Below are 26,143 nucleotides of genomic sequence, written 5' to 3' on the forward strand. Positions count from 1 at the left end.
ATGGCCAACCCCTTGAATAATACTTTGATGGAGTCCCAACAAGAATGACCCTGGTAGAAGGTTCGAAATTTGTCCCTGGATTGTGATTCGGGCCAGCGTGGCTACTTGTAGCCCCTGGTCAGTCAGTCTTCCAGCCCTGCTGCTCTTGCAGAGTTGGCTGCCTCAGGAGGTGGGGAGCTCCCCCTCACTGGTGGTCTTCAAGCAGCGGCTGGACAGATCCTGATCCTGGATGCTGGAGGCTGATCCTGCACTGAGGAGGGGGTGGGACCAGATGGGCTGGACGGCCCCTTCCCACTCTACAATTCTATGATCTGAGGAACAGCAAGGAACTTTCAGCCTTGAGGTCCCTGGGCAGAAAGTTTCTGTCTTGAGACAGCTTTTGTAAAAATGCCACGTTTCTAGCCCTCTGCATACGAGCAGCAGCCAGAGCGGAGAAGAGTTGAGTTTTCCTAGGTACTCCGACACTGCAAAAAAACCACTGATTCTCAGTATTTAATAAACTTTATTTTTGTTTTTCAGTTGGGCTACTGATTATCTATAGTCAATAGGGGGAAAAAAAGGAGACGTTTAAAAACTGTACAAGCCAAACACACCACGGGTTTAAACAGGAGACAGAGGTGACAAGGGGAGGGAGTGTTTCCCAGAGACACCAGACGATGTGGCTGTTTCCAGGTGACGGTGGAAGACACGTGCAGGACCGGTCGGTTAAAATTCTTGGCTCTGTACACATTTAAAACGTTGTGCGATTCTCAGTGTCCCACCCTGTAACAGGTTTTTCTTCCTTTAAAAAGACTCCGGTCCGATTCCCCCTCCCAGATCTGAGTTTGGCACCCATCGTGCACTTTTAAAAAACAGACAACTTTAAAACAAAACACACACACAAAAAAAAGTAAACTCCCTACAGCAGCTTTCCTTAAAAACAAACAAACAAAAACGAAACCCCAAACAGGTCCTTTTTACAAGCCGAGGCAAAAAAAATATATTAACCATCTTCTAACAAACAAGTCCATTTGTACCTGTACAGAATAAAAAGAGAAGACGCCCTTCCCCACCCCCTACACAAATCTGATGTGAAAGACACTCAAGTGTGTGTGAGATTTCCTCCCCCAGGAGAAGGAGAAGGAAAAAAAACAACATGTGCAAAGATTAAACCCTCTAAGGCAGGGGTAGTCAACCTGTGGTCCTCCAGAGGTTCATGGACTACAATTCCCATGAGCCCCTGCCAGCGGTTGCTGGCAGGGGCTCATGGGAATTGTAGTCCATGAACCTCTGGAGGACCACAGGTAGACTATCCCTGCTCTAAGGCAGCTTCGAGGTTTGCTGAACTGGGACATCCCTGATGACGGCGTGAGAAAGGCCACTTGCTCTTTTAGACCAACCTGTAGGATCTGAGTGTAGGTCCACGTTCCTACTCACTGCCCCCACTCTGGACCAAGGGGTGATCCCTCCAGGTCTCTGACAAATTGGGCAAGGGATCCAGCAAGACGGGGCACGACCTTGTCTTCTGTCCTCAGAGAGGGGAACAGAGACAGAACTGCGGAGGATCATTTCCCCTCACCCCATAATGAAATTTGGGCTCCCTGGGAGAGTTAAAATCCGGCTTGGACCCAAGTTGCAATGGCGGGAGAGGCAAAGGTCGCGACTCAAAGGATGCACCTAGAACAGGAGTACGAAGGCCCTGGCTCTCCAGATGTGCATGGGCTGCAATTCCCACAAGCCCCTGCCATCCTGCTGGCAAGGGCTCATGGGGATTATAGTCCATGAGCAACCGGAGAGCCACAGTTTGGCCATTACAGACCTCGGGGGAAAGGATGCACACGGGTGTTCAACCACGAGAGTTTTGTTCTGTGAACGCTGACCCTGAAGAAGAGGCCGGGGGAGGGAGGGGAGGGGAGGGGATCCAGGCCTTGCCTTGAGGATCCTTTGGCTCCAGGCGGTCTAGAAGAGCAAGGTCCAGTCCAGGGCTCCGTCAGCATCATGGGCTCGGGCACCGTCCGAAGATGTTCTCACCCCCACCCCCCAAATGACAGGTTCAAGTGAATATCCAGACAGAACAGTCTACATGGCAGCATCTAGGTTTTGGGCCTCCAGTCGGGGCTGAGCTGGTACACAAGCCCCACCCATGAGAGAGGCACAACCCACGGAAGGACGGTCCGGGAGACGGCGAGGTCCGCTTGCAGCAGTCTCTTTATCTGGACGAACGCCCGTCCACGCGGAGGACCCGCCTGGCCCTCGTTCTGCCCGCTGGAGGAAAGACTGGCTGTTCTGGTAATCCTTCCGGTCACAATCCGGCCATCCGCTCCTGGCAGCTGGAATCCTCGCTGCCGTCTTCCCCCAAATTCTGCTCCCCCTCCAGCCGGTGTCAGAGAGGGGAACCACTGAGAGGATCAGCCCCGGATCAGCAGAGGGATGGCATTGGGCCGCCAGCCGTCTGCCCAAGGTTTGCACCAGGGGAGGTGTAAGTCCAGGGGATGCGGGCCGCTCACCTGGAGACGCCACGGCCGACTGACCTCACCGGGCCCCTGTGGCAAGCGAGTCCTCTCAGCGGGGGTCACTGATAGAGAAGGTAACCCTTGAGGGACTCGGGAAGCGGCAGCTCAGGGATCTCGGTCAACCGGTCCTTGCCCAGCGCGAGGCGTACAGAGCGTCGGCAGAGGTCCATCAGAGGCAGTGGTTCAGCTGCAGGAGGGAGGAGAGACAAGACACCGTGAGTGGCGGAAATCAAGCCAGGATGCCTGAATAAGGGGCTGTCACCACTGTGGCCCCCAAGACACCTTTCGGCAGGTCGCTAAGCCTCAGTTCCCATTCAGCTGCGAAATAGGTCCCTAGCACACCCATGTACCTCATCACAGAACCAGGTTTTGAGCAGAAGGCTAGCGCCGTTCGGATTATTACAAAGGCATCCGTGTGTTGGCAGGTGTGTTGGCTCCGGGGCCCGTCGCCCAGTTTACAAGCGTGGAAATAAGCTGGATTGCCAAGCTAGCCCAATCTCATCTGATCCTGGAAGCTAAGCATCGAATCTTAGACTCCCAGAGTGGGAAGGGACCATAGAGGCCGTGTAGTCCAACCCCCCCCCCTTGCTCAATGCTGGATCAGCCTCAAGCATCCAGGAGAAGGATCTGCCCAGCCGCTGCTTGGAGACCGCCAGTGAGGGGGAGCTCCCCACCTCCCGAGGCAGCCCATTCCACTGCTGAACTACTCCGACTGTGAAAATCTTATGGCCCTTGGCTAGCATTCGGAAGGGGGATCTGGTCCTTTTAACTGGAGACCTGGCCCTTTTTGCTACCTGGTCCTTTTGGAGACAGCCGCGAGAGTCAGAGGCGGAGCGGCGTGTCCCAGGGCAGGAATCCCGGGCCATCGCATCCTGTTCTCAAAGGTTTCCTGAAAGAGCTTCTGCAGGCAGGACACCTGCGAGCCGGCCTTAGCCGACGACGTCATGGAGAAGGGTCATAAAAACGCCTCTCTCCGGGCAAACTCTGCAGAGGGGCGACCTGTTTCCAGCTGCCATTTCCTCCCCAGACAGATTTTCCACTGAGGTAGTTCAGGATACAAGCCTTGATCAGAAACTAAGGCGGGTCCCCAGCTTGAAAAGGGGACGCAGGCTCTTGAAACATGAAGTCATCGGCGAAATCAGATCTCCCGTCCGCCGGGGAGTCCGTGCCAGCGCGAATTTGCGTGCCGGCTTGTTGAGGCCAGGGGCTCCCGCGGAGGTGAACCGATTCAGCTTGGCTCACCGGGGAACCGTTCCCACAATGTCTCTGAGCCGCCCCCCCCTTTACCTAGAACAGGGGTAGTCAAACTGCGGCCCTCCAGATGTCCATGGACTACAATTCCCATGAGCCCCCTGCCAGCGAATGCTGGCAGGGGCTCCTGGGAATTGTAGTCCATGGACATCTGGAGGGCCGCAGTATGACTACCCCTGAGGAGAAAGCCCAAGGTTCGGATGCACACGAAGATCTGTTGTGTGTGTCTCCGCCATCCTAACCCGAGATCTTTACGTGTCACGTTGCGACACCTGAATGCAAGCGTGGAGCCTGGATCCTGGAGCTTTTATTTTACCTGTCCTGGACCGTGCGCATGGACCCCGTGTGGGGTAGGTGGGAGCTGCGAGAGCTGTGAGAGAACTGCTCTGTGAAAACAGCTCTAACAAGACTGAGACTAGCCCAAGGTCAGCACCTGGCTGCATGAGGGGGAGGAGCGGGGAATCAAACCTGGCCCTCCAGATTAGAAGCCCGCTGCTCTTTACTGTGACACCAGGCTGGCTTCAAAAAGACGGTCAAGAACAGTCCTCGAGGACGGCCATCATGGCTAAGGGCCACGGGAGGACCCAAGTAGAGCCTCTGGATCTGTGGCTCATGTACGGCTGCCAGCTACGGCCTCCATGCGCTGCCCTGTGGGCAAAAGAGCGGCTAGGGCCTCATCCAGCCCCCGCAGCTCTTCCCGTGGAGCCCCTCTGCTACTCGGGCCAAGGCCTCAGCAGCGAGAGCCGTGCCGTGCCCCTTCCCTGCTCCAGGAACACGGCTGCGTGGGCCCTCCTGCCAAAACCCATTTGTAATTTGCTGGAGACCAATAAAAGCCAATATGTTCACTTTAAGTGTTTACAGCTGAGACAAGCCGGGAACAGAATGGAGGCCGTGCCACACGCCGGGGAGGAGGGGAAGAAGCGGAAAAGCAGATGGGCCCCGAGCCCTGGGAGGCCGGACGCTCCTCCAGTGACGCTCCGGGGCCTGGACTCTGCCCCCAAGCCCTCCCTGTAGCTCACGGGCATGAGCCAGCAAAGATAAGCCGGCCAGGCCAGGGACCTTTTAAGATGGAGGGGGGAGGGAAGTGGAATAAAGTCAACCGGAACGAAGCCCTCCAGGACCACGGTTAGCCCTTTGCTTAAGATTTGGGAGGGGCCATCCGGCAGATCTGGCTAAACCGATCAAGCACGTGCACATAATTAATTCCCTTTTTTACTATAATGAGCCAGGCACCCCCAAGCCAGAAAAGTGGGTACTTACGGTCAAGCCCATTCAAGTATCGCATCTTAATTTCACAGTGGCCCCACACGGCGCTCACAACCGGGTACAGCTTCTTCCCTTTGAGTCCCCGAAAAGCAACTCCCATGTACTGTCCGTCCACGATGAAGCTCAGCGTCCCGTCGTCCATGTCCAGCACCACCAAGAAGGAGTCCGGCACGATGAAGGTCTCGTCCGGCTCGAGGAAGGCCGGGTACGTCTTGCTCGGCTGGTTCTTCCCGTCGTGGTACAGCCGGTTCCGCCCCAGGTCCCACCCCCATGACTCGTGGTTGTTCCCCACCAGAGTGGTGTAGCCGACCGAATGGAGCGGGGCCTCGGCCGTGGCCACGCCCACAACGGCGTGCGTCCCCCGCTGCCGCATGGCCCACGTTATCTGCCAAACGTGGAGGCCCCGCGTGTACCCCACTTTGCCCCGGATGGCGTCCGTGCTCTGGGCCACCGGATGCCGGTGGAAGATCAGCTTGTCGTCCTCCTTGACGAAGACGTTGAGCGAACGGTCGTCATTGTTCCAGGAATGCATCAGCTGGACCTCGCGGGAGACGGGGGGCATGTCCAAGAGGAGGTCTAGCCGGGTGGGCTTGCAGTAGTCCAGCCCTTGAAGCTCCTGTTTCAGCGGCCTGTAAGCCGGGTCCCTGATGTCCACGGTCTTTATCCCTCCGGTGACCTTCTGCCCCATCCTGGCGCGTTGTCGGTCACCTATTTATAGACCGCCGGGGCGCACTCATCAATCGACCTCGTGCTGGCCGTCCCCAGTTGTCATCCAAGCCAAGGGGGAGGGAGGCGGGGAGGTTTCTAGGAGACTTGGCCAAAATCCTCCTGCCAGTCAAAGGTGCCTAATGGACAGAAAGCAAAACAAGCCAGAAGGAAGAGTTAAACATTAAGGACGAACACATGGTCCCATCCCTCAAGAGACAGAGAGCCTGTTTCTCTCACCCAGAGTGGATGAACTCAGCCCGCCCCTCTCCAGCCTTTCAGACACACCGAAGCAAAACCACCACCCGACACGTGGAAGGAAGCCTTGGCTGGTTGCAGGCCAACGGCTCCGGCCTTCCGCAGCTCAGAATGCCCTCCGAGGTTCTATTTTCTGCAAACAGAACACCCGATTGTGATAGAAGCCCCGTTACCTGGGGAGAAGGGGGCAGGAAGAAACGGGTCCAGGTTGCCTAGCAACCATTCACAAAGTTCTCCCCTTGGTAAAAAGAACTGGCAGCCACAATTCAGTTTATTACTGCGAATTTGGGGGAGTTACAGGCAGAATTCTTAAGTTTAACGGCACCTCAAAGATCCAAGAGCAGGATCCGTTCACTAAAACGGTTTGGAAGAGGATCGAACCGGCCTCTCCCTGCTTATCCAAGCCACCTGAGAGCCTGCAGCTGAGGGAGCCTCACTCTCACAAAGCCGGCAGCATAAGGGCCAGGGGATCTCTCCGCATCTCAAAAGCCTTCTCGCACTTGCTGGGTGGAAACAGCAACACACATCGGATTTCCTTCTGTTCTGGAATGGGCTCTTTTGGCCTGGCTGGAAGAGCAACCTTACCTGGCTGCCTGCCCTGCTGTGACAGAATTCCCCCGGGCTGGACAAGGCACCGCATTTCCTTCAAAAGCAGGCAATAAACACACCCCGCTTGCCCCGGCCAGGGCCAAACCCAGACGCACAACTGACCACAAAAGACCGAGGTTACCGAGTTGCTTGGGAGCCAAGAGGACAACCCCTTCCAGGGCCACACCAGCCTTGTTTGGGCAAGCCACCCAAGGCGAGGCACGCGCTACACCCAACAAGCCAAAGCAGCCACGGAAACCACGGGCACCTGACACCCGAAGGCCGAATTCTCCGGTCCGGAAGCCTAACTAAGAAGCAGATCTTTATCTCCCGTGCCCTGGTTCCCAACTGGGCATCCCCAGAGACATTTTCTAGCCCAGCACCGGAAGAGGCGGAAGGAATACCAACCGTGACCTGTGAGCTTCTCCGCCTCCCAGTCGCTCTCCTTTACAAGCGGGGGGGGGGGGGGAACGGGACACCCCAGGCAGGCTATTCCAGCAGGGCCAAGGCAGAAGAGGCAAGGAGAACTGGCTTCCCTCGGCCCCGCTTGGCAGGTGAAGATTTAGCAAAGTTCAAGCAAGAGGCACGCGCTTGGCGTTACGGAGTTCGCTGCTCGGCTCTTCCTGATCGAAAGACATCCTCCCAAGGGGCCAGGGGCCAGCAACCTGACCGGAGCCCTCCGCTTCCCGAAGGCAGAGTTCCTGCGGGTCAGCAGCAGAATACGAACTCGCCCCCGAGGGCTCCATCGCCGGCGCAGATGCCTCAAGGAAGAGAGCCCGGCGGCTCCGTGACACACAAGCGGCCTTCTGTACGGCAAAGATGCCAGACCGAGGGGGGCTTGGGGAGGGGGGGATGAGTGGAAAGGGTGGGAACTCGCTTTCCAAGAAAAAAAATATGTTGTTTTAAACATTTCCTGAAATGAGGCAATCGCCCAACGCCCGTGCCAGCTGCAGCCAGAACCTTTACTCATGACCAACATTTCATTTGGCATGGAAAAGAAAGCAGAGTGATTCAGGCCTCCTATAAAACACAGAACGCATTTCAAAAGCAACTGGACGTTCCTTAAGAAAATAAGCCTGCACAGGGACCCGACGAGGGGACTGGGAGAGACGGCTACGGACAACTGGGCGGCTTGATTAGGGACCAATGACTCTAAGATGCACCACTTTTCCTCCCTGCAGACAGAACCATAGAATCAGAAGGGACCTCCGGGGTCATCTTTTCTACAGATGCAGACTGACTAACACAGCTGCCCACCTTGGTTTATTTAGGGCTTTGTTTGATTAAAGCAGGCCGATGCTGCCATCTTACATTTTGCAGGTTTTGTATTTTCACGTGAGCTGTTTTACGGATTTCGGGAGGGAAGACGGACGGTACAGCCTGGTCAGCCGGCACTTGGAAAGGAGACCACCACGGACGATTTGGCAGAGGAAAGCACCGGGGAAAAACCCCTTAGCCGGGGGTCCCCAGAAGCTGCCTGCAACTGAGAGGCCCTCAACCCACCTGCATTTAATGCATTATAATAATTACATCTTTAGGCTGCCTAGGTGAGGACGGAAGGCAACGAAGAAACAACTCGAATAAAGAAAGGGTTTGGACATTTGCTCCAGGGAGCACCAACCAACGTTGGCTGGAAGGATTCGTCATCCGCGTCCGGCCTGGAGTGCCAGGCCTCTCAACAGCAAACGCCGGGAATGAGATCACCCCAAGGCAGGAAGGTGGCCTCCAGCTCATTGGACAACCCCTCCACCCTCCGTCTTTCTTCTTGGACCAAGGCTGGGAGTGCACACAGCTAGCCGGGAAGCCGCGCAGAGGGGAACCCAAGCTGCCAGTCCTCCAACGCCTCCAGCCAGCCCTGGACATCATCCGGGTGAGGGCAGGAGGAGAGATGCCTCTTGGCGCACTCTGCCGCTGCTGTACCTCAAGCCCTCCCCTCCCTGGGCCCTACAAGCAGCCCTTAAATGTGAAAACCCACAGCAGGACTGCCAGAATTAGCCAGAGGAAGGGAGCACAAGGAGTCACATCCCTTTGGGGCCTCACCTGGGCTAGAAGCAACCCAAAAATAACTTGTAAGCATCACCTGAGACAGAATTAATATCCGAAACCGCCTCCTGCCAAATCAGGCATGCGTCTATGTCAAAACTGCCCGAGGGTCTCAAGCGGAGCGATCTCTCCCCCTCACACACACCTACACCTCCACCTGGCCGAACCCCCCGCAGGAGCTCTTTCAGCAGGAGGTCCTGCCGCCTCTGGAGCAGGTGCTGAACCCCAGAAGTCCATTCAAATGCTCATGCCGCTTCTCCACCGGAGGACAGAGGCAATTAAGGCAGCAAAACAAAATAAAGAGGATCAGATAAGCAGCTCTATAAGACCAGGAGTTGCAATTAGAAAGGCAACAACAGGTCCTGACTCAGGGCTTTAATTATACCCCCCCCCCAAGCCTGGGCAAAGCAAAGCGTCTTCCCACCACCTGCGGGACTCCAAGCAAGCCAGCCGCTTTGGGGCCAAGGGTCAAAGGTGAGGGGCTGCTGCACCTGGGCCATCCCAGTAAGGGGAGGCACTAAGCCAGACACGGGTGCAGTGGGGCTCTACGGCAGAACATCTGCTTGGCAAGCAGAAGGCCCCACTTCAATCCCCGTCATTTCCCGTTAAAAGGACTGGGCCGTGGGTGATGTCAAGGGTGGGAAAGGCCTCTGCCAGGGAGCCGCTGCCAGCCTGAGTAGAGAATGCCAAGCCTGAAGACCGAGGATCTGGCTCAGTGGACAGCTTTGTGTGCAATTCTTGTGGGTGGGGAAATAAGACATATTGAGAGCCAGCATGATCAGGGGTAGTCAACCTGTGGTCCTCCAGATGTCCATGGACTACAATTCCCATGAGCCCCTGCCAGCGATTCATGGGAATTGTAGTCCACGGACATCTGGAGGACCACAGGTTGACTACCCCTGATGTGGTGGTCAAGAGCAGCAGCTTCTAACCTGGGCTTTGGCTCCCCACTCCTCCTCCACATGCAGCCAGCTGGGTGACCTTGGCCCCCACAGTTCTCTCAGAGCTCTCTCAGCCCCAGTTGCCTCACAGGGTGTTTGTCATGGGGAAAGCAAACGAACACCACGTTGAGATTCTTTGGGTTAAAGGAAGAAGAGAGGGGCTGGTGTTTTATAACCCGCTTTTCACTATCCAGGTCTGTTTGTGGATTTCCATCTCCATTTTGGCAATTAGCTAACGTCTGTCTGTATCATTGTGGCTCGGAAATTTCTGAAGAGGGGCTGTGTGCCGTGGCCCCAGGTTAAGGCAGCTTCCTGCGCCAGAATCGGCAGGCTCTTATAGGACCTTTCACCCCCCCCCCTCCGAAGCCATCCAGGATCTTAAAGTTCAGCCAGATAGACTTCTGCATACCTTGGAGGCACAGCCTGGAGGCGGAAAGGACATTCCAGGCGGGTTGCTTATGGAAGGGAAGAGCGCAAAAGGGGTGTGCTGTCCGTCCAGCATGAAGATGGTTCATAAGGCGCAGCGTGGGAACTCGCTGAGTCAGGCCCAGGGACACTGCCCAGGAAGAGTTAAGCTGAGCAACAGGGCGGTATCAGGCGCACCTCTTGAATGATCTGCTTTGCATAATCTATACCTTGTTGGCTCATTGTGGGAAGCTCACCGCCCCTCTGAGCTCTGCTGGGCAGTCCCCCGCCTGGCTTCTGCGAGCACAAATCTGCCTTGCCAAGACATGAGGACTAGTAACTTAAGAACAATTACTTGCCCAATTCCCCCACCGATATCCTGGTGACTTTGTACATTATTTGAGGCATATACAGAGAAAAACAGAACCTTTCCAAGGCAACTGGTACAATAAATTTTATATATCAATAATTCTTTAAGGACCAACCAAAACGGTTTCTAGATATACTCCGTTTTCACAATTTTTCTTCAGTGGCTGATTCCTTATACTCTTATCAACCAATTTTTATATACAGATAGGCCACCGGCTCTGTAAAGTATTCTGGGGAATGTCAGTCAAAAAACAGCATTCGCTGGCAGGGGCTCATGGGAATTGTAGTCCATGGACATCTGGAGGACCACAGGTTGACTACCCCTGCCCTAGGGCTCTGCTTGTTATTGTTGTTATATTGTTATATTGATACTGATACTGTTCCTTGTAAATGTTCTGAAATGTTTTCTGTAAAACGGCCAGAGGCGTAGGGAAGGGCGGTATAAACATCTAAATAAATAAATAAAGGCATGCCCCCCCCCCCCCATGCGCAGAGCGAGGAGGCCACCCTCCCAAGACACCAACGCCCCGAGGCGCAACCGGCTGGGCCACAAGAGACCTCCCGGCATTTCAACCGGCCGTGCAGCGCCCTGGACAGTGAGGGTTTCGCCTTTCGCCCTTCTGTGGGGATTCCTCCGCCGAACAGCTGACGGGAATCCAGCAACAGGCAAAGCGACGGGAGGGAGCAGCCGGTCCCAGCGCATTCCCACTAGGGCTGGGGCGCCCCAACCCGTCTGCCGTTGGACGGGGGCTTCTGCAGCAGAGAAAGTCCCTTTTAAAAGAAGGAGCCTTGTGTTGGTAGAAAGGCAGCCAAATCCCATTTGTGGGAGGGAGGGAGGGAGGGAGGGAGGGAGATTAAAAGATCTGCCTCTTGCCACAGAAGTTTCGGGTTGCTTCTTTCCGGGACGGAGGCTATCAGCATTCCGAGAAACAGGCAAAGTCACATGGGCAGGAGGGCATGGGGGGGGGGGAATCTGACTGTGATGCCGCTTTGTTATCTCAGCCCCAGGGAGTCAGTCCGGAGAGCCAGCATGGTGTCCTGGCCTGTAAATTGGTCAGTCGGGTTTGATTCCCCAATCCTCCTTCACATGGAGCCCGCTGGGTTACCTTGGGCCAGTCACAGTTCTCTTAGGGCTGTTCTTGCGGAGCTGTTCTCTCAGAGCTCTCACTGGGTGTCTGTTGTGGGGAAAGGAAGCGAAAGGTCCTCGTAGGCCGCTTAGAGACTGCTTTGGGGAGTGAAAGTGGGGCATAAAAACCAACCCTTCTGCTCTTCCACCACTCAAGAGACCCAAAATACGAACACATCAAGATGAAGCCTCCTTCTGCTGACCCTTCTGCCTTGTTCCATCCTGCTCAGATTGGCAGAGGTAGGTGGGGCTGAGAGAGCCCTGACAGAACTGCTCTGTGAAAACAGCTCTGACAGGACTGTGACTAGCCCAGGCTCTCTGAATTAGAAGCTGCCGCTCTTAACCACCACACCACACTGGCTGGGACATCAGAGCAGACCTTTGGGGTTCAAATTCCCATTGCCCCATGAATGCTCTTGCCTCCGAAATCTCCAGATATTCCCCAACCTGGAGCTGGCGACCTAGAGCCACTCATACACACTCAGCCTAACCTACCTTACAGGGGTGTTGTGAAGACAGAATGGCAGAGGAGGGAATGATATCTGCCGCTTGGGATCCACCCATGGGGAAAAGGCAGGGCGTGGGTGTGAAATGAAAAGATACCTTCGAATTTCAGGCCCCCTGACCCAAGAGCGACACACCACCTTCTTGGAGTGAGAGCAAAAAGGCCAGCTGACAGAAAGCTGCCCAGCCATTTCCTACTTTGCTGGCCAAGCAAACAAACTTAAAAAAGAAAGCCCTAATAAAACCCCCTGTGGAAAAACCCTTTTCTCGAGCAACCCGGGAAACAGAAGCAGGGCCGACAGAGCCCAGCCGAGGGGGAGGGAGGCCTGCCGTGTTGTGGGAACCTCATGAGACCCTTCGAGGAAAACGCAGCCCCCCAACCCCGAGCAGCTGCCCCTTGGCAAAGGAAAGAGCCCGGCCTCTGCCCAAGGAGGCTCCCCGCCTCCCGAAAAGCGGCTGCTGGCAGAGGTGGCTCGAAGATCCAGCCAGGAAAGGAAGGAAAAAGTTTTTGGCATTCGTCCTTTCCTCAGAACTGAGCGTTCTTTTTTTTAAACTGAGAGGTCAGGAAGGATCGCTGGAGAAGATTACATAACCCTGTTTAGGACCAGCCGTTACCCAACCTGATGGCTGAGCGGTATTGTTTCCGGAAGAGAAACCTCAAAGGCACATCACACCGAGCATCTCTGCGTCCAAAACTGACCGGAGGGGTGGTTCGATCACAAAGCGGCCTCACTACCCATCTGGAAAGGCTGCAAGGCCGAGGATCACCCTGAGGCCCTTTGTTTCTGGACAGATCTGGCTGGGGGAGAGGTGGACAGGCAAGGTGGACTAGAAGGAAGGTGCTGAGTGGGCCACAATCCAACTTCCCCTGGGGAAGCAGAAAACAGTGGTTTACCAATCAGACAGCCTACTCTGAACAGCCCTGGGCTATTGACTGGCACACGCACAGAATTCAGTTTCCCGGGCACTGTTTACAAGGCAAACTCCCAAGCTGCTAGTCCACATGAGAGCCAAGATCCTTGGACAAGGCCTGGTGGAGGATCACGTCCCAGGAGCCGGGTTTCAGTGTCCTACGTAACTCCACGGCAATGCCAGGACGTCGCAAGATCAGAATCCACGCCAACGCAGGCCAGGTTGCAATAGGGAAAAGGACGCGTGCAAGATCTCCTTGCCAGAAAGTTTACAGGTGTTGCAGAACCAAGATGCTCCTGCTACATCCTTGGCACCTGCAGTTGCCTCGTGCCATCGATTGCCCTCGCTCGGTACTGCCCGTCCTGGGGGGCAGCCGCAGAATAGAGTCTAGGGCAGAAAGAAGCCCTCCCCAAGACGATCTTTGCCGGGAATGCCTCCAACTGAGCCCGGTAGTCCAGTCTCCTCTCCCCAGCGGAGGGCCGGGCTCAGTGGCATCGGATCAGTACCCTCTGCCTCTAAACCAGCAAGCGGGGACAAGGAAACCACGCTCCCGTCACGAGGAGTCGCTTCCACCCGGCCCTCCTCCTCCAGGTGCCCATTTCAGGACTAGTTTCACCACCTGCCTCTTTGGGCTGGCTTACATAACACCCCGCACCTCCTCGAGAGCCAGAGAAGAAACCCACGACTTGCCAGAAGCCGGTTTGGCAGCCCCACGGCAGGTGGAAAGCAAGTGTCTCCACGGGGCGCTTGGCTCGCAGGGGGGCAATTAAGCAAACCCCACCCCTGCCCAGCACGGGCCCTCCACGACACCAGACCCATGGCGAATGCAGATGCAGCTCCGGCCCCGAGACCTGTTTGATCGGGCCAGGAGGGTGCTGCGTTGGCAGACTTTGGGAGAAGTGTCGACAAATTAAAGTTCAGAACCTGTTTTTGCGGCTCTTTGCCACCCTCTGGTCCCTCCTCATTCCTGAAGAGTCAACCACTGTTGGAGTGAGTGCATCAGCATGAAGAAGAATTGGGTCTTATATGCCACTATTCTCTAGCCAAAGGAGTCTCTAAGCCAAGGGTAGTCACACTGCGGCCCTCCAGATGCCCATGGACTACAGTTCCCATGAGCCCCTGACAGTGAACAGTTTGACTACCCCTGCTCTAAGTGGCTTACTGTCGCCTTCCCTTCCCTCTCCCACAACAGACACCCTGTGAGTGAGGGGAGGCTGAGAGAGCCCTGAGATTCCTGAAGAGGAAGAAGAGTTGGTTCTTATATGCCGCTTTTCTCTACCCAAAGGAGTCTCAAAGTGGCTTCCGATTGCCTTCCCTTTCCTCTCCCCACAACAGACACCTTGTGAGGCTGAGAGAGCCCTGAGATTCCTGCTCGGTCAGAACAGCTTTCTCAGTGCTGTGGCGAGCCGAAGGTCACCCAGCTGGCTGCATGTGGAGGAGTGGGGAACTGAACCCGGCTCACCAGATTAGAACTTTGCACTCCTAACCACTACACCAAGCTGGCTCTCCTGGACATTATGATCCCATGCAATGTCCAGCTGGAGTTCCGGTCCCAAATGGGGATTTCAAACGGGGTGTGTGATGCTGAGTATTTCCCATTTCTTTACTATTCGTGGTCTGCCTTCCGCCGTGAGAGTCAGGGCAGATTATGCGCCGTAAAGCAACGCAATCAACAGGAAGAGACATCTAAAAATCCAGGGGTGGTCAAACTGTGTCTCTCCAGATAGCCATGGACTACAACTCCCATGATCCTCTGCCATCCTACTGGCAGGGCCTCATGGGAATTGTAGCCCATGGCCATCTGGAGAGACACAGTTTGGCCACCCCTGTAACAAGCTACAAAAATCTAAAACGAGCATTGACTATCGGGCACGGCACAGAATTGCACGTACGCTGCAGAAAAACGGTCTCGCATCAGTAAGAAATGCTGACATACCTGATCCTGCCCTACAGGACGATAAAGATTTTGACTTTTAATCTTGCCAACTTAACCCCCGGGAAGGATTTTACCAACCTTTGGTAGCCAAAAGCTGTCCTTCCCACCCCGTGGGGCACCTTTGTGGGCGGACGAAGACACAAGCTGTGTGTTGATTTTATAAGAAGAAAACCTTAATTCAAGCCAACCCCTCGAACACAATGCCTTGGGCTCCCTTCCAGCGCAGTAGAAGGGAACTTCTATTCCAGGGCGGGTTTTGGAAGGTCGGTGGTTACGGGACGCTGGAAACCTTTTGTGCAGGGAGAAAAACGAGAACGGACGGGGAAGGAGAGCCACCTGAATACCAACTGGTCCGACAGGCTCGGGGAAATAAACTCCCCTTTACTAGTTTCCGCCGATGTTTACAAGCCCCGCTTTTGTTTTGGGCTCAGCTGGACATGAAAAGGGAGAGACAAGGAAACAGCTTAGCAAGCCCTCCCACCCCCTGCTGATGGCGTCCGATGAAACGCCGGACCCCAAAGCCATGCACAACGGAAAGAGGCGGCCAGAGCCCACCGGAACGGCTGCAGGCCCTCGTGCCAAACTCGGGTTACAACCCCCACCCCACCCCCACCCCGGTCAGCCCAACCCACTCCATCCCACTTCAGGGTTATTCTTTTGGCAGAACTTCAGCCTTTGTTTCCAAAGCACCGGAGGGGTTTACACAACATTCGGTTTCTCAAGACTAGAGTGGCGAGTGCGAAATGGTGCCAATGAGTTCCTGTTGTGTGCTTTGGAGAGGCACGAGTTCCATCGCGGCCACGGACCAAAGGAAATTCTTGCGGCATCCTGACAGCTGGGGTGGAGAGGAGGCCCTGCAGTTCGATGGACCAAGAGCCTTCGGGCTGAACTGGTGCCAACCACGAACGTGCCCCGACATGGGGCAGCTTGCGAAGACACAGATGGCACCGGGAGAATTTGGCAAGTGTCGTTTTGGTGCTTGATGTTGTTAAAGGAAAGACCTCCGAGTCATCTCAGGAGCCGGCGAGGACAGATGTCAAAGATGACCCCCGACAACGCCAGAAAATGGCCGCTCTGACTGGTGGTAAAGGAAGGGCTGAGGGGAAATGGTGCCCTTCCCTCATGGCACACAGAGGGCTTGGCAGGGGGCATCATGGTGGGCACAGGGTGGGGGTGGAAAGGAACACCATCTCTGCCAGCTTGCTGACGAGCAAACAAATTGTCTTGCCTGGATTAAAGCCAGGTCCAGCATTCTGATTCCAACCATGCCTGACAGCGGTCCCAGCCTGTCGCCAGGATCCAGTATTCTGATATACTGCCCCTGTCCACGGAGGCTCCACTGAACCATCCATGCCGAAAAGTCCCCGAAACACCCATGAGCTCCTTCAAAATTTTTAAGTGACATCTAAGCGACTGGCCGCCAGTGCTGCACCTTGTGATTGTGAGTTGCATAAGCTAATTACGCATTACCTTGTAAAGAACTTGCTTTGAACGCCTTCCGCGTTTGGGCAAGCATCTGTCCCTATTATGAGGGAGGGTAGCAAATGCCGGGCCCACACACAGTATCCGCAGCTTAATCTCCCTGCCTGTTCCCGGTCCCATTTTATCTTGCCCCACCCCTTACCGGCAAGATGCGCTGACCCACGGATCATTCCGGCTGGCCTTCCCTAGACGAAGGCCAACCAACTAAAGGGCGAAACTTTAATTCCAGCAGTCAACAGGCCAACTGGGGGTCCCAATTTTGGCACGGGCCCTCGCCCACTTTGCGATGGGGGTTACAAAACCAGTGGCTTGACCCAAAACCTCCCGCACGGGCCGCATTCCTTCCAAGCGCAGCCTCAGCCAGCTGGCCTAAAACATGTCCTACCTGGAAACAGATTTCATGCCAGACTAGCAGGGGGAGCGTCGCTCTTTAACAGGCCCTTTCTGGGCAGAGACATTACAAGCTGAGGCACAACGCAAAGAGCTCTTTTTTAGGAGGCAAGGCCTAGAGAAAGGCTGACCCTCTGGCCACGCCAAGCCACGCGGGCCAGCCAACCGCCACGGCTGGCACGACCAGGTCTGCAACGGAAAGGGCTAAATTCCGTACCATAAAAGCCTGCCTGCCAGCGTTTCAAACAGGAAAGGAGAACTCTCTGCATAGCCGCAACTCCCTGCATTGCAACACAAATCGACGCATTCCCAGAATGCACTGTGCTCAAAGCACACGCCCTCTTGTCGTAATTCACGCGCTCCCAGAATGCACCACGTCTCCAGGCATCCTTAAGGTCTGGCACACTGTTCAGCTACCCTTTTTAAGGCGTGTATTTTTTGTTTTTTGGCATCAAACTGTCATGACACAGGCACCTTCCACACACGCCAAGTAACGCGGTCCCAATCCACTTCAGGCACTGTTTGGAAGCTGACTTTGCCGTTTTGCACGTTAAAGCCTAAGATGCAAACTGGATTGAAAGCGGGGTTATTTAGGGTGTGTGGGAACGCCCTATATTTCATTGCGGATTTCAGCTCCAGCAGGCCGTTTTTAAAAAAAACCACAGCCCTTATTGCATCCCCAACACAGCATCATAGAATCATAGAGCTGGAGGGGAACTCCAAGGTCATCTAGTCCAACCCCCTGCACCATGCAGAACATTCACAACTACCTGCCCACTCAAAGTGACCCCAATTCCATGCCCAGATGATATCCACCCCCAAAACCAAGCAGAATCCCTGGCCAGTCTAGCTTGGAAGAAATTTGCTTCCGAGCCCAAAGCGATTGGCATTTCTCTGGACGTGCAAGAAAGGTCCACCCGAGCCAAGCAGTTCCTTGGGGCCAGCCTCACCCTCCAGACTCCTGGCACAGTCTTCTCCCCAAGATGTTGCTTTCCGGGTTCTGCAGGGCGGTGGAAAAACCAACACAGTCCCTTTGTAAGCATCCCTCCCTGCCAAACCAACCGCAAGCCTTTTGTAAAAGAAGACCGAAGTCGCAAACCGAAGGCACGTCCCTGCCCATACCGGTCCAGTAGCTTTTCCAAAAGAGGAACACTCCCCGATCGGCACCTATCGGCAAGAAAAGGAGCACCAATATTAAGTCTGCATGGGGACAGGTGCGCCCCTCGCCGGGGGCTCAGACGCACCGGGGGCAGAAATGTACCTTTGCAGCCCGCATGGGCAGCTTCACTCAAACGGGGCATTCAGGCTGCAGAACCGGCCTGTGTCTGGCCCAGCCCACCTGGCCATGCCCTGAAGCAAGCCCTCAGGAGCCTTCCCTATTGAGTAATCCAGCAGGGCACACAACACTGCAGGCGAGCCAGCCTGGGAATCCGCTGCCGGCTGCAACTCGATCCGGCCAACCGCCGCTGACGAAAGGAGCGCGGAACGGAAGCTGCCTGGCCTCAGCTTAGTGCTGCAGTGATGCCGTGACCCCTTGCCTCACAGAGACGCCGCTTGTACCGTCGGAACAATGCAGTGGGGCAATGTGAACGGGGGCACACAGCCCCCTTGCAGGGTCACAGCACTGATGTACCTGTAGCACCTGCATTGACCCCCCCCCCTGTGGGTCTCCGACAGACAGACTGGCACCTGTTCATTCTTTGACGCTGGAAAGGGCTGTCCCTATGAGCAGGGGTAGTCAACCTGCGGTCCTCCAGATGTTCGTGGACTACAATTCCCATGAGCCCCTGCCAGCAGGCGCTCATGGGAATTGTAGTCCACGAACATCTGGAGGACCGCAGGTTGACTACCCCTGCCTATGAGAATTTTGCTGGGAAACCTTACAGCGGGGAAATCTTGCCCCTTCAGACACCCTTTTGTTCCCAAAATCTAAAGGGCATTGAAAAGGAAGGCGGAACGAGTCCCTCGAGGAGGCCAAAGCTGCAGTTTCAACCTTCGAGAGCCACTTCGTGTCTTGACCGCTGTGTTTAGCAAGGGTTTCTGCAGCCATGCTCTTGGACTGGCCCTCGTCCTTCCCGCTAACCCTTCAAGCTCCCAGGCCGGTCCCGAGGCCGTCTAGGAAGCTGACCAGGGATTAGTCAGAGGCCACCTTGGAGCAAAAAGGCGACGGAAGACAGAACGCTTCCAAGGAAGGCTCGCCACAGGGGCTCCGGCTCATCACCCGTCTGGAATCCGGAGGAAAAAGAAGCCTTTGCTTGCCTCCCCGATGAGGAAGCCCAAAGAAATGCAAGCACACCCTGACCGGGCAGCTGTCTGTAGCCCACGAGCTCTCCGAAAATTAAAGCTGGAGGGGCCGACATTCCTCTGCTGCGTTTCATGCAAAGCGTCAGAGCCCCATCCAGCGCTGGAGGGCTGCCCGCCCCGTGGAGACTTTGCAAAGACACGAGGAAGTTCAGGGCATTCTGCCTCCATTCAGCTAGCCCCAGGGAGCGGAGCCGCCCGCATGCGGAAGGCGGGTTGGTGATAAACTGGCATTTCCAGTTCCTAGCCACGGCGGTCAACAAGATCTGTGCCTACTGCTACGATGCCCTGCTCTGGACAGCCCGGGCTCACCCGCTGCGATCTCGGAAGCCCGATAGGGTCAGTTTTAAGATCCAGTTGCCAGTTGCACGGTGAACCAAACTGGGAATGCGAGGGACAGTTAAAAACCTCAGGATGGAGGCCACTGGCCCACGGAGCTGGTAGCCCAGGCAAGATTTAAACTGGCCCCCTGCAACTTATGCGCCGTCCTTTGGGAACAGCCTAAACACTGGCAGTCTGAGTGGAATACTTCCTGGGTGACAGGAAGGGAGATGCGCAGAGGTCTGAGCACGCCAGGCATACCCGCCCGCTGACCCAATGGAAAGCAGCAACTGTGTGCGCGGTGCTCTGAACAGCAGCAGAAAGAGAGAGTTAAGGCCTCACACTTGTGCCCTCGAGCCTCAGAGGAGCCTCAGCTGGTGAGGCCAAGGGCAGCTACTCATGCAGAGACCCACCAGGTTCCAGAGGTGATCTGGGCATCGTGTAATACAGCTGAAAGGGCCAAGTCTCCCCCGTAGGGCTGGGGGCACGTCACTTGCAGAGGTTTTGCCAGCTGCCTCTGCAACTCAGTTTAGAGAGTTGATAAAACCAGGCCCCCAGCTTCCCCCCGCCCGCCCCCTTCTTCAAGATACACCGAGCACATCTGCAAAAATAAGAGCGATCACGAAGCACAACAAGGTCGCTGTGTGCACCACAACCACACTGTTTAGTCTGGGAGGAAACAACTTGGCAGAAGGGTGGACCACGCACCGGGATGTGCGGGCAGGCAGCACCGAGCCAAAATGACACTGGGGTGGGGTGGGAATAGGGGGAGCAACGTGGAGGGGGCAGGGGAGGCCGCTTCCCCCAGGCACTGAACGCAGCAGGTCGGAGGCCGGCTTCGCTGACACCTGGATCAAAGCTGGATGGCTTTTGGCAGCCCCAAATTGCCTGCACAGTTGCGCTGCGTACGCAGACAGCATTTCCGTAATGAAACTGGGAAGGTTCAGTTCACAAACACACAAAGATCAGACTCCTTGACCCTCTGCTGGCAGCCGCGGACAGTGACTCACTCAGAGACACACCGGGCCGCGGAGACAATTTGTCAATTCTATCCTGGGAGGGAACAGTCCAGTCCCCCCCCCCCCCCGTGCACACAATGATACAGTCATGACACAACGGTATTTCTCAGTTTCATTAAGCACACAGAATTAATTCTAAAAACGCTACCTGAAAACGGCATCTATTGGGATCAGCTTTGGCCGCACCAGACAGCTTTCCCCATAAGGGAGGAAGAACGTTTCAATCCTACAGGAACATGCAGGAGCCCTGCCTTGTCTTCAGTCAATTCCTTGTTCTGTCGAACTCAGTATTGTCTGCTCAGACCGGCAGCGGCTCTCCAGGGTCTCAGACCTACCTCTTGCTCCTTTCAACTGGAGATGCCGGACATTAAACCTGGGACCTTCAGCTCTGTAAGAGCTCTCTGCAGCTACAGCCCCTTACTCCTCGCACAAGGCCACCTCCTACTGAATCCGAACCCCAGTCCTTCTAGGTCAGAATTGACCACTCTGACCGGCAGCAGCATTTCAGGCAGAGGCCTTCCACGTTATGTGCTACTTGGTATTTTCAACTGGAGATGCCGGGGATTGAACTTGGGGCCTTCTGCATGCCAAGCAGATGCTCTAACACTGAACCACAGCACACAGTGTGGGGGCCATGAAGGGTGGACTTGGACAAGGCAGACTGGTTACTAGCAGCCGTCCCAAGGTGGTACATTGCACAAGGGATTGCATCCCCACCCCACCCTGAATCCCAGCCAAGTCACCCAGGGTGTGTGTGTGTGTGGAAAGCCCAGCTTTCTACCTGCCATGACCCACCTGAAATCCCACCCTTGAAACGCATGGCACATCAGCATCCCAGACCACACGCCTTTTGCAATCGAGCATGCTTTCCATGCAGAAGACAACCATGTGTTTCTGTGTACAAAGTATGTGCTCAGCAGAACCGTATGTACATGGCAGCACGCATGATGCACTCAATCAAGGCACGACAGGGAACGGCTGGGAGGGGAAGCAGGGGGGCAACAGGCACAGCAACCCAGCGTCCCCTCAAAAAAATCCAGAGCCACTTGAGGTCACCCGGGACGCAAAGAGAACATGTCCGTTTCGTTTCCTGGTAAGGCATTACGCCACATGTCTTGTTCCCGGGATAAACCATGCCACTCTCCAGTTTCAAAACAAAGCTCCACTCAAGGCTCCTTTCAATCCGCCTCCTAGCCTGCCCCGAGACTGCAAGGAGGTAACTTCTCGTGGCGTCCTCTTTTCCACAGAGACAACCTCAAAAGGCATGGAAGGGGGAGGGGGGAGGCAGCTTGGTGGGCAAAACCTGGACCCAAATGCAGCTGCCCAGTCATGTGTGACAAAGACCTCCCATCCCCCACCCGAAACATGTACACGCCCCTTTCATGTGACTCGGGATTTAAGGCACGTATGCTGAAATCAGATCACGAAATTCTACCTGCATTCTCTCAACTGTTCATTCCTCGTGTTGCTCTGAACCAGGGGTAGTCAAACTGTGGCCCTCCAGATGTCCATGGACTACAATTCCCAGGAGCCCCTGCCAGCATTGTAGTCCATGGACATCTGGAGGGCCGCAGTTTGACTACCCCTGCTCTGAACTTTGGGAGCCCCCAATGACGGCCTGGGCAATTGGGAAACCAGGAAACAGCCCCACCCAAATATTTACTACTTATCCTGGAGGCCTGACCGCACTTTGGGCTCTTGACGTTCCCTCTCTCGTAGGGGCTTATCTAGTCCTTAAGTTTTGGCTAAATTACTGGAAACGGGAGATGAAGATGGGCTGAAAGTATTTGGCAACAGGAGGTCCTCACCCCACCCTCCAAGTGCACCAAACGTGGGGGGCCGTCTCCACCCATCACAGCTGTGTGGGCAAAGAGCCATTTTGCATTTATGTGCATGACACAGCGTTCCCCTCACCTGGTTGTACACCACACCTGGGAAACGTAGCTCAGCCAAAGTTCACGTAAGACTCGCTCGTGCGCTTGTGGCAAAGGGGTGTTCCAGGTTCCCCTTTGCACCGTTCCAAGCCACCCGGCCAAGGGGACCACAACCACGCACACTCACAACACTTCTGCACACACTGAGTCGCACGCTTCCCACTCACTTAGCAACTGGGTTTGACGGTATTCAATGGGGAGATCTGCTCACAAACCCTGGCTGAAGTGGATTATTTTAGAGGCTGTGAACCCCCCCCCCCAATGTCCAAAAGAATTCACTGGTGGAAACTCAAAGCCGAACTGCCTGCCTCAGCCAGCCCAGAGCTGCACCTCCAGCCCAGGTGCCCTCTGATTCAGGAAGCATTTCTACACTCATCCTCCCCAACTGGGCAATAAAGAAGAGCTGGCTTTTTGCACCTTGCTTTTCACCACTCCCAAAGTGACTGACAACCCCCTGTCCTTCCCCTCGCCACAACAGTGGAGAGCTCGGAGAGAGCTCTGAGAGAACTGGGACTGGTCCAGAGGAGGAGTGGGGAATCGAACCCGGCTACCCGCTGCTCTTCACTGCTGGCTCTCAAAGTTCCCTGAGAAAGAAACAAGTTTGGCCTCCTCCAGCCCGTGATTTGGCAACCACCATGGCGCTCCCTCCCCACCCTTACCCTTTTCTCACGAGAAGAACGCGGCCCTGAGCTTTGTTCCGACGGCCCCTCGGGGAGCACCAGGCGCCAGCCGCAACCGCGGGGATTGCACAAGGCCTTCTCCCACATCGCTTCAGGTGGGTCGGCCGGGTTGGTCCGCAGCGGCAGAGCAAGACTGGAGACCGGCAGAGCGACTGGAGGGCCGCAGGATTCCCGGGCCCTCCGCTTTGGAGAGTCCGTATCTGGCCGAGGGCGTTTGGGCTCCCAAAAGCCTCCTCCCTGGAGAACTTGTTGGACCTCCAGGGCCTCCGGGACGCAGAAGTATTTTCGAGTGCATTAACCCCCCCCTGAAAACATCGCAGAAAGAGCTGCATTGACATTGCATTTCTTGCACGTGCGCCTGCTGCAGCTATAGGACCAAACTGTGCTCCCGAGGTCAGTGTCCTGGGACCAGCATTGCCCCCAAGAACCAGGAGGCCACCAAGCTGGCCACGTGACACAAAAACCGACTCAGGAGCGAAAGGGGTGCCGTCCCAAGCCCACCGGTACCTCCGCAGCACGCACAACCAGGGCAGCACAAGCTGCGTCCTACGGAAGGCCTCCACGTCAAGCTGTCCAGGCGTGGGGGCGTCTCGGCCTGCGGCTGAAGTTCCCAAAAGCCAGGCTGCCTTCTCCCGCGTTTGCTAAGACCTGCAGGAATCTGTCCCAGGCCGAAGGCACCCAGTTGGGGCCCGGAGGGCCTGCGTCCCCCGCCCTGGAGTGCTCCAGAGGCTGTTGCGTTGGGAAAGTCCCAGGAACACCAGCCAGGATCCCACCCAAGTCGGCCACAGCTCGCTCCGAACTGAACACGGAGTCGGGGGGGGGAAAGCTCTCCCTGGGCCGCGGGGGCCAGAAGCTGGGAGGGTCTCGCAGCAGCAGCAGCAGCAGCCGGAGGGCTCGCAAGGAAGAAGCCCCCGCAGCCCCTGGCCAAGCCCCGCCGCCTCCTCAGGGGCTTCGGGGTGGGTGGGTGGGTGGGGGGCTGGGCCTGGAGCGGCATCGGGCTTGGCCGCCTGGACGCCTCTCAGTTGGGACCCGGCGCCTGTTGCTCGCCGAAGGCGCCTCCCCGCGGAGGCTTCGCCCTCGGACCCCGCTCGCTTGGGCGGCAGGCAGGCAGGCAGGCAGGCAGGCAGGCAGGCAGGTCCCCCCTCCCGCAGGCAGCTTCAAGTGGGGGGGGCAGCCCCGCCAAAGCAGGACCCCTGGACAGGAGGGGCCCCCAAAGCAGCCACGGAGACCCAGGAGGACACGCGCGCTCTCCGCCCCAGAGGATCGCCCCGGCCCAGGCAGGCAGACAAAGGCGCGGCGCCCGCGTCCCCTCCGAAGGCAACTTTGCCCGCCGGCCGCGCACGCCCCGCCGACGAGCCCGGGAAGCGCCCTCCGGCCGGGCGGAGCGCAAACCCCGCGGGCAACCCCAGCCCAGCCCGGACCCAGCCCCAGCGCGGCCTTACCTCCGGCGGCATCCGGGGCGGACGGTGCCTTCCGCGGGGGCTGCTCCGGAGCGGCGTCCGGGCACGGGAGCCTCCCGCCGCTGCCTGCTCGGCGCGCCCCGGCTGCTCAGGGTGGGCGGGCGGGTGGGCGGTCGGGGCCAGGCGCAGCTGGGCGGCGAGCCCTCCGGGGGCGGCCCCGGGCGAGGCGCAGCCAAGACACGGCGAAGGCGAGGCGAGGGCTCCGAGTCGCCCAGCCCAGCCCAGCGGCTTCTCCCGGGCGCCAGACGCGGCTGGCAGCGAGCGCGGCCGGTCACATGAGCGCCGACAACTCCCAGCTGCCTCGCCGGCTCCGCCTCTTAAAGCGGCCGCGGAAGGCCGGGCGAGGGCGGCGCTTGGGGACCGGGGCGGGCGCCGCAGGGCAGCGGCCGGAGCGGCGAGGACGGCCCAGGCGGGCAGGCAGGCGGGCAGACCCACCAAGCTTTACTCAAGGCCTACGCCAGGGGCAGTCAAACTGCGGCCCTCCAGATGCCCATAGACTACAATTCCCAGGAGCCCCTGCCAGGGGCTCATGGGAATTGTAGTCCATGGACATCTGGAGGGCCGCAGTTTGACTGCCCCTGGTCTAAGCGTTTGTGTTTCTCCACCGTGGAGGCCCAAAGTGGCTTGCGTTGGTTTCTCCTCCGTTTTCTCCTCACAACAACCCTGTGAGGTAGGTTAGGCCCGGAGGACATGACTGACCCATGGCCCCCAGCGACCGCCATGGGGGTGGCCACTCAGTGCAAGAGGCTCTGGGAAGCAACAGGACCTGTTTGTTAGTCCACACGTCTAGGCTCAGGTAAAGGGAAGGAGAGGGAGGGAAACTCAGCCCAGGAACATGTAAAAAGGATACAAAGAGAGTGCCTCTATGCATGCGCAGAGTTATTTCGGCCATTCACCCCTCTCAAAATGCAAGCAAGAAATACGTACATATTTATTGCACGCTTTGGTATGGAAATGTCAAACCCCCAAATGCGTTTCATGGCATTTTTACCTCCAGTGAATTTTTGCCACCCCCACCCAGCCGCTTCGGAGGGTGCTATACAAATCCAATAAATAATAATAAATCTGTCTGAAATGGCAGGTGTGTGTGTGAATGCAGCAGTGATGAGATCTGGGTTCGAATCCTCCCTGAGCCGCAATAATACCCTCTTCTGCTCCAGGTGGTTGTGTGAGTAAGGGGAACCGCCCTGTGATCCTTGGAGGAAGGGTTGCATTTTAAAATGAGCGGCATTAATAGACGCTTTGAAAGGCAGAAATCCTACGTGCATTTACTCAGGAGGAGTTCCCATAGAGTCAGAGGGGAGTCATTCCTACATGTAAATTGGCCTCAGGATCTGACTAGATCTTGGAGGGCCAGTCTGTCTACTCTAAAGCTGTTGGACGGAACCTCCACATTCGAGCCCAGAATGGAATCCACTTGGAATCCAAGAACAGGGGAAGCTTCGTGAAAACTGTCCAACACAGCAAGATATGGGGTTGGTTTCAAAAACGGGTGCTTTCTCGGACAAGACCGAAAGCCAGACTGTATATTCTGATCACTGCTTAGAATCTGTGATTTTTGTCACCCAAAGTACTAGAACTCATGAGCACCCGACGAAGCAATGATGCAGGATGGGGGAAAAAAACAACAAAATATTTCTATGAGCTATTAAAATGTATCATTCACTGCCAGAGGACAAAGTGATGGCCACAGGAATAAACAGCTTTGAAAGGGGATTAGACAGACTCATGGGAAATTGGCCTGTTTGTGCCTGCTAGCC

General features: G+C 56.2%; 1 protein-coding gene across 1 annotated transcript; it reads right to left on the reverse strand.

Moving 5' to 3' along the window:
- Positions 1-482: 482 nt before the first annotated feature.
- SPSB1 (splA/ryanodine receptor domain and SOCS box containing 1) lies at positions 483-24,677 on the reverse strand. The gene is made up of 3 exons (XM_077312541.1): positions 24,366-24,677; positions 5,004-5,854; positions 483-2,679 (listed from the first exon to the last, which is right to left on the reverse strand). Exons 2-3 carry the CDS (start codon positions 5,695-5,697, stop codon positions 2,552-2,554), a joined length of 822 nt encoding a protein of 273 aa, XP_077168656.1. The 5' UTR covers positions 5,698-5,854; positions 24,366-24,677; the 3' UTR covers positions 483-2,551.
- Positions 24,678-26,143: the final 1,466 nt, after the last annotated feature.

Source organism: Paroedura picta, chromosome 15 (genome assembly GCF_049243985.1).
Source record: "Paroedura picta isolate Pp20150507F chromosome 15, Ppicta_v3.0, whole genome shotgun sequence".
NCBI lineage: Eukaryota > Metazoa > Chordata > Lepidosauria > Squamata > Gekkonidae > Paroedura > Paroedura picta.

What these genes read in the sequence shown, in the direction of transcription:
- SPSB1 (XM_077312541.1), bottom strand. Translation starts at nt 5,697, where the DNA reads ATGGGGCAGAAGGTCACCGGAGGGATAAAGACCGTGGACATCAGGGAC. An exon ending in ATACTTGAATGGGCTTGACC is followed by an intron (nt 2,680 to 5,003) that starts GTAAGTACCCAC and finishes TCCCTCCTGCAG; the next exon opens with CTGAACCACTGCCTCTGATG.